This window comes from Mastigoproctus giganteus, chromosome 2, assembly GCF_048544385.1.
Source record: "Mastigoproctus giganteus isolate SK-2022 chromosome 2, ASM4854438v1, whole genome shotgun sequence".
NCBI lineage: Eukaryota > Metazoa > Arthropoda > Arachnida > Uropygi > Thelyphonidae > Mastigoproctus > Mastigoproctus giganteus.
In genome coordinates this window covers 1,919,416-1,932,876 of record NC_143576.1, presented here as the reverse complement: position 1 = coordinate 1,932,876, position 13,461 = coordinate 1,919,416, and the positions used below count along the sequence as shown (strand labels likewise).

At 38.6% G+C, this 13,461-nt stretch overlaps 1 protein-coding gene across 1 annotated transcript in view; it reads left to right on the top strand.

The window, feature by feature from the left end:
* Dhc98D (Dynein heavy chain at 89D) overlaps window positions 1-13,461 on the top strand; it is a 971,787-nt gene that overhangs the window by 848,229 nt on the left and 110,097 nt on the right. Inside the window, exon 51 of the mRNA XM_090387912.1 lies at window positions 6,758-6,889. Coding sequence (XP_090244038.1) covers window positions 6,758-6,889 — 132 coding nt within the window. The remainder of the gene's footprint in view (window positions 1-6,757; window positions 6,890-13,461) is intronic.

The window sequence follows — 13,461 nt, the reverse complement described above, 5'->3', positions numbered from 1 at the left end:
ATGGTATTAAGGGTAAGTTGCTACAATGGATAAAAGGATGGTTAAGTGGGAGAAGACAGAGGGTGGTAATCAATGGGTGCTGCTCTTCGTGGACTAATGTTATTAGTGGAGTCCCACAGGGTTCGGTGTTGGGTCCACTGTTGTTTTGTGTATTTATCAATGATATTGATGAAGGTATATCAGGCTTAATGTCGAAGTTTGCAGATGACACAAAGGTTGGCAGGGTTGTTAATGACAGTAATGGCAGTGTGCTACTACAACAGGATCTAGATAATTTGGGCAGATGGGCTAAGAAGTGGCAACTGAAGTTCAACCTTGACAAATGCAAAGTACTGCATATGGGTAGAAGTAACCCCAGAGAAACGTACCAACTGTGTGGTACTACACTTAAGGTGGTAGAAAATGAAAAAGACCTGGGAGTAATTGTGCAGTCAGATATGAAGTTTTCTGAGCAGTGCAGACAGGCTGCTAGGGTGGGTCATGGGGTTTTGTCAATGATATATAGGAATTTTGCTAGCAGGGAAAAGGAGGTGATTGTCCCTCTGTATAAGGCAATGGTCAGGCCACGCCTTGAGTACTGCGTACAGGTCTGGAGGCCTCATTTTAGTAAGGATGTAGATTTGCTTGAGCGTGTACAGAGAAGAGCAACACGATTGGTGAGGGGAATGAAGGGATTCTCTTACCAAGAGAGGCTTAAGTTCTGCAAATTGCAGTGGCTGGAGACTAGGCACCTGCGCGGTGATCTGATTGAGGTGTATAAGGCCTTGAATGGGTTGAGCACGCTGAATTCTGATGGGATCCTTCCACTTGTTCAGATTACCAACCTACGGGGACATAAGTTCAAATTAAGAAAGGACAGAGGTAGAATAGATGTGCGGAAATTTGCCTTTAGCCAGCGGGTGGTTAATTGCTGGAACAAACTTCCATCTGTCGTTGTAGAAGTTGATAGGTTAAATAAATTTAAGGAGGAACTGGACAGGCATTTGGAGGGAATGGTGTGATTTTTTTTTTTTTTTTTTTTTTTGGCTGATGCTGCATAAGCTCCTACACTTGCTTTCTTGCATCATGTGCCACCACCACTACTACTACTACTACTACTACAACCTGGGGTGGATGGGATCTATCCAGTTATATTAAAGGAGACGGCAAAGCAACTAAGCAAACGCTTAGTTGCTTTGCCGTCTGCTCCAATTTGTACAATATAATTATGAGATAATTATATTGTACATGAGTCCATGGATGCTCCCATAATTATGAGAGCATCCATGGACTCACGGGAGGTGTACACAGACAGGATATGTGCAATTGTATCCCCAGTTCACAAAGGGGGATCGAAGGGTGAAACGAGTAATTACACACCAGTTAGTTTGACTTCTGTTCCGGGTAAAATAATGGAGTCACTGGTTAAAGATGCATTGCAGGATCATCTAGACAAGACTGCAGCAATAATTCAGACACAGCATGGGTTTGTTAAGGGAAAGTCTTGTCTGACAAATTTGATAGGATATTATGATGTGGTTACAAAGGAACTGGATGCAAAAAATAATTTTGATATCATATATTTGGATTTCAGGAAAGCTTTTGACACTGTTGCGCATGGAAGACTATTGTACAAATTGGAGCAGAATGGTATTAAGGGTAAGTTGCTACAATGGATAAAAGGATGGTTTAGTGGGAGAAGACAGAGAGTAGTAATTAATGGGTGCTGCTCTTCGTGGACTAATGTTATTAGTGGAGTCGTACAGGGTTCGGTGTTGGGTCCTCTGTTGTTTTGTATATTTATCAATGATATTGATGAAGGTATATCAGGCTTAGTGTCGAAGTTTGCAGATGATACAAAGGTTGGCAGGGTTGTTAATGATAATAATGGCAGTGTGCTACTGCAACAGGATCTAGATAATTTGGGCAGATGGGCTAAGAAGTGCCATCTGAAGTTTAATCTTGACAAATGCAAAGTACTGCATATGGGTAGAAGTAACCCCAGAGAAACGTACCAACTGTGTGGTACTACACTTAAGGTGGTACACAATGAAAAAGACCTGTGAGTAATTGTGCAGTCAGATATGAAGTTTTCTGAGCAATGCAGACAAGCTGCCAGGGCAGGTCATGGGGTTTTGTCAATGATATATAGGAATTTTGCTAGCAGATAGAAGGAGGCGATTGTCCCTCTGTATAAGGCAATGGTCAGGCCACACCTTGAGTACTGCATACAGGTCTGGAGGCCTCATTTCAGGAAGGATGTAGATTTGCTTGAGCATGTACAGAGAAGGGCAACAAGATTGGTGAGGGGAATCAAGGGGTCCTCTTACCAAGAGAGGCTTAAGTTCTGCAAATTGCAGTGACTGGAGACGAGGCACCTGTGCGGTGATCTGGGTGAGGTGTATAAGGCCTTGAATGGGTTGAACACGCTGAATTCTGATGGGATCCTTCCACTTGTTCAGATTACGAACCGAAGGGGGCATAAATTCAAATTAAGAAAAGACAGATGTAGATAGTGGGTGGTTAATTGCTGGAAAAACTTCCATCTGTCGTTGTGGAAGCAGATAGGTTAAATAAATTTAAGGAGGAACTGGACAGGATTTGGAGGGAATGGTGTGATTTATTTTTTGGCTGATGCTGCATAAGCTTATACACTTGCTTTCTTGCATCACATGCCAATACTACTACTACTATACTTGCATGTACACCAATTCTAGGAGTTTGGTAAATAAATTTGATGAATTTGAGGTATTGCTCAAAACATCAAAGGCAGATATTGTTGGAATATCAGAGACGTGGTGTCACACAGATATAAGGAATGCAGAACTGGAATTTGGGGAGTACAATGTGTACAGATAGGATAGACAGGACAAGAAGGGAGGAGGGGGTTATTCTATTAGTTAAGAAATACATAAAATCCAAGGAAGTAAAGCCAGTCGACATCGCTGGACAGTGTAGTGTCGAGTCAGTTTGGTGTGACATATGCATTGGGAGATCAAAATTGAGAGTAGGAGTGTGCTACAGACCTAATGACTCTGATGAGTATAATAAGAACCTGTACAGGGAAATAGAGTGGGCCAGTAAATCAGAGAGTCTTATATTGGGGGATTTTAATTTCCCAGATATTGACTGGAATTTGTCGGTTGATCACTCACACAGTAGCAAGGCTTTTCTGGATTTATTGGATGATTGTTTTCTACATCAGCATGTTCGGGAAGCAACTAGAGGGAGTAATACTCTTGATCTGATTATCGGTAGTGATTCTTCATGCATTAAGAATCTGCAGATAAAGGAACCACTAGATGGCAGTGATCACAGTGTGCTGAAGTGGAATTTACTCAAAGAGGTAACTACCATTAGGGGTAAAGGGAAGGGTTATTGCTTTCATAAAGGTGACTATGATGGTCTAAGACAGTATTTAAATTCTATACAGTGGGACCAACTGATGATGTTACCAACAGCAAATTTAAAATGGGAAGCATTCAAAGAACTTATCTTGGAAGTTACTACGCTTTACATACCAACTAAGAAATATTGTTCAAGGTTTAGGCCTAAATGGATGTCAGATAAACTAATGAGACATATGGCAGCGTAGATAAATGAATGGGATACATATAAATTAATGGATGACATGGAAGCCTATGATAGATATAAGCCGGTCTGTAACCAAGTCACATAGGAGATTAGGCAGGCAAAGGCAGATTATGAGAAATCCTTGCAAAGGATGCAAAGAAAAACAGAAAAGAGTTCTTTACCTATGTAAACTCTAGAACGAAGGGGATGAATCAGATCGGTCCACTGGATATTGATGGTTCAACAGTTTAGGATCCTGCTCAGGTGGCTAACAAACTAAACGAGTCTTTTACATCTACATTCACACATGAGGAGTTATTCAGGAAGGGGAATGCCAGACGTGAAGTAAACTCTGGCAGTGAGCTAGATGATTTTGTAATAACTGAGAGGAAAGTGGAGGAGAAATTGTTGCGGATAAACATAAAAAAGGCACCGGGGTTGGATGGGATCTATCCAGTTATATTAAAGGCGTCAGCAAAGGAAGTTTGTTTGTTTGTTTGTTTGTTATTTTGGTTTTTAGGAGCATTAGCAGCTAAGGCCATATTGCTCCTGGAAATGCGGTGGTCATTCCCTGACCTTTCTGCATCCTCCGTATTTGGTGGTGACGGGCTTGAACCCCGGTCTAATCAAGAAGCATGTGCTACGCACTGGTGCTCCTTCCCACCTGGCCACGGAGGCCCCGCCAAGGAAGTAAGCAAACCCTTAGCCATAAGTATGAGAGCTTCTTTCGACTCAGGGGAGGTACCCATAGACTGGAGATGTGGAAATGTGACCCCAATTCACAAAGGAGAATCAAAGGCTGACACAAGTAATTATAGACCTGTGAGTTTAACTTCTGTTACAGGAAAATTAATGGAGGCACTGGATGGAAAGAAGCACTGCAGGATCATCTAGACAAGACTTCAGTTATAACGCGGACACAGCATCAGCATGGTTTTGTTAAGGGAAAGTCTTGCCTGACCAATTTTATTGGATACTATGATGCAGTCACAAAAGAACTGGATGCAAGGAATAATTTTGATATTATATATTTGGATCTTAGAAAGGCTTTTGATACTGTTGCACATGGAAGACTGCTGCACAAATTGGAGCAGTGTGGCATTGGAAGCAAATTGCAGCTATGGATAAAGGGATGGTTGAAGGGGTGAAGAAAAGAGAGTGGTAATCAATGGACACTGCTCATTGTGGACTAATGTCATTAGTGGAGTCCCTCAGGGTTCAGTGTTGGGTCCATTGTTGCTTTCTGTATTTATAAATGATATTGATGATGGTATATCAAGCTTAATGTCCAAGTTTGCAGACGATACAAAGGTTGGCAGGGTTGTTAAGGACTCTACTGACGCTATGCTGCTGCAACAGGATTTGGAAAGGTTGAGCAGATGGGCTGAGAAGTGGAAAATGAAGTTTAACATTGACAAATGTAAAGTACTACATATGGGTAACAGTAACCCCAGAGCAACGTATCAACTTTGTGGTACTGCACTGACAGTGGTAGAGAATGAAAAGGACCTGGGGGTAATTGTGCAGGCAGATATGACGTTCTCTGAGCAGTACAGATGGGCTGCAAGAGTAGCTCATTGTGTCTTGTCAATGATATTCAGGAATTTTTCTAGCAGGGATAAGGAGGTGATTATTCCCTTGTATAAGGCCATGGTCAGGCCACACCTTGAGTACTGTATACAGATCTGAAGAAAGGCTTAAGTTTTGCAAATTACAGTTTCTGGAGACTAGGCACCGGCGAGGTGATCTGATAGAGGTGTACAAAGCCTCGAATGGTTTGAGCTTGCTCAATGCTCAAATTGAGCATCGAGCAGAGGACTTTTCCTCATGCTCAGAATAATCACCTGAGGGGGCATAAATTCAAATTGAGGAAAGACAGATGTAGGATAGATGTGCAGAAATTTGCCTTTAGCCAGCAACTAGTTCGTTGGTGGAACAGACTTCCATCCCTTGTTGTGGAAGTTGATAGCCTAAATAAATTTAAGACTAAGCTGGACAGGTATTTCGAACAAATGGAGCTGTGAAATGGGAGGTTTTTTTTTTTTTTTGGCTGATGCTGCATAAGCTTGCTTTCTTGCATCATATGCCTCTACTAATGCTAATGCTATCATGGAAGTTCAGAGCTTAAATAAATTCCAGGCAGAACTAGACAAACATTTGGAATGAATGGATGGGTGAAATGGGAAGGTATTTTTTTTTTTTTTGCCTGATTCTGTATAAGCTTGCTTTCTTGCATCATATGCCTTTACTAATGCGGAATGGTAAAAGGTCTACATCAAAATACCCTCCAGAATGATGTATAGAAGCCAGTGCTAAAAGATAAAATATAAATATGTCATACCATAATTGGTATGCAGTCAAACATTCAGTGCAGCTTTTCAATTTGTGTGTTGTTTTCAGGAATGGGCATCACTTAAGCTCATGCCTTACATTAACAGTGTTTGCTTCATATAGCTTTTGAATCTCAATAAATTTTAATTGAATCACAACTGTATTTTCAGGATTGATGGGCACCTGAAGATGTGGGAAATTCCACATTATTAATAACATTATACTACTTGTGATAATTTCACAACAGTTATGGGAAACCATTATCTTATATTAAGACCTTTGTCTTCATCAAATAAGCTTTCACTTGTTCTCATATATCTGCCTATTTAAATGAAGCACTTGTATATATTAAGTGCAGTAGCATCATTAATACACAGCCATTTCTGAATAAACAGAATAATTATAAGGCGGCATCGTTTTAAGTTATATCTCATATTGTGAATACCTTCACAACCAGTTGCCATGATATTGCACTACTACTTGATGGCTGTGTATTAATGATGCTATTGCACTTAATACATAGTCTAAATTTACTCACAGCTTGAGGCTTTAGCCCTAAATGCATCTTATGAAGCATATATTTTGTATGTCAGTTCTTACAATGAACAGTTGTTATTATATGTCCATATAAATTAATATCAGTAATCAGTAATCCTATTTTGAATTATTTTTCCACTTTGACAAATTTTTACTCTGATGTTATCTATTTATTTCAGAAATAAAAATAATTTAAATAGCCTATAAAACATTACATAAAAATTGCATAGCTCCTTTATGATATAGTTGAGATTGAGTATTGTCAAAATTAATGTACCCCTCTTTTCCATTTCTCCCTCTCTCTCTTTCTCCCCCCCCCCTCTTTCTCTTCCAACAGATGCCACAGAAATTCTTCCTCTTGCAAATTCACCTAAAGTATTTGGCCTTCACTCAAATGCTGAAATTGGTTATTACAGTGATGCTGCAAGAGAAATGTGGAATCACTTAATGAACCTTCAGCCTCAGACAGGTAAGTTAAAAGAATTACCAATATTAGTATTAGTATTAATATTAATATTATTATTGATATTAGCCATGTGGGACTAGGAAGACTGTATCTTTTGTTGCACCAGCCAAACAAATTAATAATAAATAAATCAATACAAAATAAAATAAAGTATGTATGTGATCCCTCATCACATAGGTCCTATTCAACCAATGTTTGAACTGTCAGTCTCTTTTACCCATGAAGGAAACTTCTGTCAACAACCCACTGGCTAAATGAAAACTTCCAAACCTCTTCCCCAGTAATTTGTATTTAGGGCTTGTAGTTCTGGAACCAATCATAACAGCAAAAATTTCACTTTTAATTCATTTTACTTTCTCCACCGAGATTCTTAACGTCTTAATTAGTCTCCTTTAAGGTTCCTAGTTATGATGCTGCTCTGTAGCCCACATATTCTGTCTTTCCTCATATGAACTACCTTTTTTCAGATCTCACCTGGCATGTTGCCTGGTTCAACCCAGCTTGAAGTCTATTTTTTTTTAGGTGAGATCTCTGTACTTAAATCATCAGAAATACACCATAGGTTTTCCTTGCTGCCTGTGTATGCTGTTTGGAGAGCTACACATCTGACCATATCATAACTTCCAAATTCCTTTCTCCCTGTACTTTATATCTGTGAACTGCTATTCACCAAAATAACTTATACACTTGGTGAATTGAATTAAAAACATTCCATATGAGCTTGCATTTTGCTGCATTAAAACATAGCTGCTACTTTTCTGACCATCCCTGAAGTCTATCTAAATTGTCTGGAAGAAGCACTGCTTGTCACTAATCATCAATTACTCTACATATACACCATCTGCAAATTAACATCATGCTCTGTGTCCCTCTGTTGATGCTGTTTAAGAAAATTAGAAACAGTAGTGGTCCTACTACCAACCAAAATCAGTTGATGTCCAAAAAAATCTATAGACAAAAAAATGTTAGGTTAGCTAATATTTAAAAGCATATTCTACTGGTAAACAATCCTGTGGCTGTATTTTAATATGAAGTGTTATTTTGACAGTGAAATTTAATTTCTAATATAGTGTGGACTTTACAAAAAAATTTCCTCCTTTTTTTTTTCTTTTTTTTTTTTTTTTGAAACTGAAATTTGCCAAATATTCAGCTTTAAGAATGCTTCTAAATTTGCTGGTCTTTGTTGCAGCAGGATTATTATATTATTTAATGTCACAAGAACTTTTGGGCTTAGCCACTCTATGGTTTTAGATAGAGAATTAAATAGCTGAAATAATAAATTCTCAAGAAATTATGTAAGATTATTCTTCTCTAAAATCAGTTTATTCAATAATAAGTATTTCTTATTAGCAATATAAGTTTTGACAGTCGTTATGCATGTTTAAATTATGTAATGAGGGAAAGCATTTGCTTTGCATTAAAGAATAATAATTTAATTTGAAGAAAATTTACAAAAAAAGCTAACTCTCATTAAACACAACAATAATCCACATGCATTTCTGTTGGAATATTCTACTGACTATCCACAGTAGAATTTATACATGATTGAACAATCAAGAACAAGGAGAGCTCTGTGTTATAATACTAGAAGTTAATTGGAAATTTCTCTTCATTTCACTCCTATTCTTCCTTATCTGTGAAGGAGTAAATGTGTTCCATTGACATTATGAATAGTAACTTTTGTGATCCTTTTGTAGAATAGCATTCTGCATTGTGTGCCAGCCAGTGCCTTTCACTAGAAGACTATATTCATGTGATAACCATGGATTGCAGAGCGGGGAAGAGGTTAATCCCACTTACTTGTAAAGGAACCTAATGAAGATATTATTGTTATTCCTGGGTGATCAAAGTAAGACAAATGATGAAAGATATGATTCTGGGAGGATAGGCCAGCCCTCTGTCTGAGTTTTAGGTTACCTTCCTGACACAAAGAAGGGGCGTCTCCGTAGCCAGGTGGGAAGGAGTAGCAGTGCATAGCACACACTTCTTGATTAGACCGGGGTTCGAGCCCGTCACCACCAAATACGGAGGATGCAGAAAGGTCAGGGAATGACCACTGCATATCCCGGAGCAATATGGCCTTAGTTGCTAATGCTCCTAAAAACCAAATAACAATAACAATAACGACACAAAGAAAGTCCATTCCCGCAACTAGAGCTTTTGATGGAATTATCAGTGCTGGCAAAAAGGTCTGATTTTAATAAGAGGAGTGACAAGATTTAAGAATCTTGTCTTTGAAGAAAGAAAAAAAGAAAGCCAGTCAGACCACATGTTCTAGGAGTGGGGTGGCTGTTGAATGAGGTAAGCTTTCTTATATTCTCTCATGCTGACATGTATCCAGAGTGAGGATCCATTTGGAAATTTTCATCACATTGAATGGTTTTCCTTGACACTAAGTATAGTCAGTCCTCATATAACACGTGTTTACATTACATGAATTCGATCATACACGATTTATAAATAGGGGAACGATATCGTATATAACATAAACCGAATTCGCTTATGCACAATTCGCCTTTGTGTTTACAAGAAATGGCAGTAGAACGTGGATTCACCCCAACTGAATGCAACACAATAGAAATGAAGAGAAGATTCTGAAAATGTATTTATGTTTTTTATATCAGTGAAGGAGAAACACATTTCGCCATAATAACGTAAAACCCACACATTCCAGCTATCGGTATTATCGCAAATGCAATTAGATCAAGTTTACTACCAGTTTATAACAGATTCCACTAGCAGAAATGCAACTGGAAATTGTTTTTATTGTTTTATGGTAGTAATCCCCCAGAAATGTGCTTTAGTAAAATGTGAGCTAGTGAGATGTTAATAGTGTGTCTCTGCCTTTACAGTGTTGTTTATTCAGTTGCTACATGCTTGCCTCCCCATTTTGTAATTTTGCTTTATTCCTAAAATTGAGTAAAATACTTAAAAGGTGTGAAAAGGAAGCATCCCAGTGAAGACACTACAGATTCAGAGAGAAAAAGAAAAGCAATATCGATAGACAGAGGTGGACTGGGTCAAAAATTCTTACCCGGGAAAATTTATAGTGGCCTCATAGTAGTGTTTATGGCCAAAATCACACCGGCCTCCACAGCCTTCTGGCCTCTGGCCCCAGTGAGCCTTTCCCAGCTTTGATTCCGCAAATTGCAGAATCAAAGCTTGGAAACTATGCACTTGTGAAGAGAAGTGAAGTGGTCAAGGCTTTAAATAGCTTGAGTAAACTTATTAATGATGATGATGATGGTGGTAATTCTTACTCTTTCTCAGACAGTGCACACAAGAGGACATAAACTAGAATTGAAAATGGTTGGCTACAGAAAAGATGCTATTAGCCAGAGAGTGTTTGTTAGAATAAACTACTACCTGTTTATGTTGTTAAAGTGGGTCTTCTTCTTTCTATGCCATCTCTGGGTTCAGAGGTTGGCAATCACTTTTTTGAACCTCTTCTACCCCAGCCTGTCTAACAAGTTCTTCAAACCCCCGTCCTGTCCTTCTCTTGATGTTATCCATCCATGAGGTTTTCCGTCAGCCAATTCCTCCCTTCCCTTCCATCTTCCCCTCCAGGATCACTTGCCATAATTTGTAGTTCTTTCCTCTCATGATATGTCCCAACTCTTTTACCTTCCATCCTTTCACAATGATCATCTGTTGCCGATTATGTCCAATAATTTGCAGCACTTGTTTGTTTGTCATCCATTTCATCCAGGGGATCCTCAGCATTCTTCTATATACCCACATCTCAAAGGACTCCACTCTTTTCACTGATGAGGCCCTGAGTATCCATGTTTGTGCTCTATACAGAAGTAGTGGCCACATACAGCACCTTACAAACATCATGCGAGTTGCCAGTGCAAGGTTTTTTTTTCCTGAAACCAGTGATTTATATTTCACGAATCTGGATCTCGCAATCTCAATTCTGATCTCTTCATCAGGGTCTGAATTTTCATTTAGCCAACAGCCGAAGTATTTGAGCCTTTTTACTCTTTCAATACTCTTGCCATTTAAAACAAGATTTGTCCATCGACTCCAATCTTACTGATGATCATTGATTTAGTTTTTTGTATGTTGATGTGCAAGCCCTGATCTTTACATGCTTTGTTTACTCATTCTATCATTTCTTGCAGTTCTCTGTTGCTATCTGCTATTAATGCTGTATCTTCAGCATAATGCATGTTATTTATTATGTGGCCCTTTACTTTTATGTCCTTTTTCATTCCAGCTTCCAAAACTTCCCTGAAAATATATTCAGAGTATATGTCAAAAAGTAGTGGTGAGCGTATACAGCCCTGCCTGGCTCCTTTTCTGATCTCAGTCTCCTGTGTCTCAATATCCCCCACTCTGACTACTGCCCTCTATTTCCAATAGAGATTCTTGATAATACTTTACCATCAAGTCCAGTCTGTTGTAGCATGTTGATGAGGCTGTCGTGTTGAACACGGTTAAAATCCTTTTCTAAAGCAATGAAACTTATATACATTTTTTGTCCTAAGTCTCTGCATCACTGCAGTAACACTTGCTTGCAGAAAAGTGCATCCCTAGTTCCAAGGCTGTTGTGGAAGCCAAATTGTGTGTCACCAATCATATATTTACAGTTAGCAAATATGCAATTGTTTTGAATCACCTGTAGTATTATTTTCAGCACATGACTCATACTGATTAGCTGGAAGTTGCCACAAGACTCAGGATTACTTTTCTTAGGCTATGTCACAAAAGTTGATTTAAGCCAGTCATCTGGAATATGTCCTGTTTGGTATACCTTATTGAATAGGTTAGTAAGCTTTCCTATGTTATCATCATCAATAAGTTTGAGCATCTCAGTTGCAACTTCATCTGGACCAGAAGCTTTCTCAGTTGATGCCTGTTGGATGGCATACACACCTCTCTGATTGTAATAACTTTGGCCCTTCCATTTAAGTTCAATATCCTATCACGCTCAATCTACCCACATCACTGAACAAATCTCCAACACATTCCTCCCAAGCCTTAACCTTTCCGTCTTGATCCATCAGCAATTCATTCTCAGTATTTCTTATGGAGGTCAGTTCTCTCTTTCTAAAAATTCTTTCAGTTTCCTTTAACTTTTGGTGTAGATTAAATTCATCATGTTTTTGCTGTAGAATCTCAATTTCTTCACATCTCTCTTCCATCAATTTCTCCTTTGTCTTCTTTATCTTCATTTTGATCAGTTTCTGAATTTTTTCATATTCAAAATGATACTTCTTGACTGCTCTTCATTGATTCATCAGATTCAAAATCTCCTCTGTCTCCATTTTTTTGGTTTCATTTTTGTCTTTATTCCCAGAATCTCTTCACTAGTCTTGACGATTGTGCTTTTAACCATTTCCCCCAACTGTCTTCTACATCACTCTTGTTGATATTGCATTGCAGTAGCTGACTGTTCAATGTTGTTCTCACTTGCCATGTATCTGTTTATTCCTTAGTCCATCAGTATTTATCTTTTTCTTGTGACAATGTTTCCTCTCAACTTTCAACCCTATTTTCACTTTAGAACATATCAAGGTGTGATCAGAGTTCACATCTGCATCCTGATATGTTTTGGCTGATTTAATTCTATTTCAAAACCTTCTATTTACTAATATATAGCCATTTTGGTTTCTAATCATGCATTCTGAACTACATTGAGGTGATTTCTATGTGTAAAGTCTTCTTACTTGTAAAGTGTACCATGTGTTACATATAAGCATCTTTGCCTTCTAGCAGAACTCAATCAGCTGCTCCCCCACGTTCGTTTCTATAACCCAGTTCATATTCCACACAATGTTTCCAACTCTTTCCTTGCTGACCTTAGCATTGAAGTTGCTCAACACCATGTTGACATCTCTGTTTTTCGTATATTTGAGTGCCTCTCTTAATTTATTGTAGAAGCCTTCAGCCTCTTCTTCACTCTTGTCTGCTGTTAGTGCATACACTTGAATGAAATTCACATTAACTGATAAGTTTTTAAGTTGTTACTTAAGTTTTAAGTTGTTTTTAAGTTGTTTAAGTTACCAGAATGATTCAGTCAGATACAGGCACAACGTTAATAACCGACTGATTTATGGCCCTACTAATGATGAGGGCTACTCCTCTCCTATGATCCTCTCCTCTTCTCCAGAATAGAGGAGAGGATCATAGGATCAATGGAATACAGGTTAATGTATTCCATTGGAATACACTAACTTGCATTCCAATCCTTCCCATTTCTCTCAATGCCTTCTGCAGCTTGCCACTCTCAAATAAAATTCTCACTTTCTACGTACCACTATATTGTCACTACTTTGAACCCGGGGATTCTTTGCACTCCCATTCAAGGGCCACCAGTTACTTGGAGCCATTTTTTTTTCATTCTCCATAGCGATCATTCTTGGGAATTTACTGAGGAGATTTCCCCTTGCTAGCCTCAGGCCCTATTGGGAAGGCACTCTAGCCTTTGATGAGACCAACATCACCTACAAGGCAGCAGCTTCTTCTCATATACTTTGGCTTTAAGCTTTAGGTGGCCTAACTTCACCTTGACACATCACCGTCATTAGGTTTATGTGGCATTTTATGAGAGTGCCAATGCCACCTGC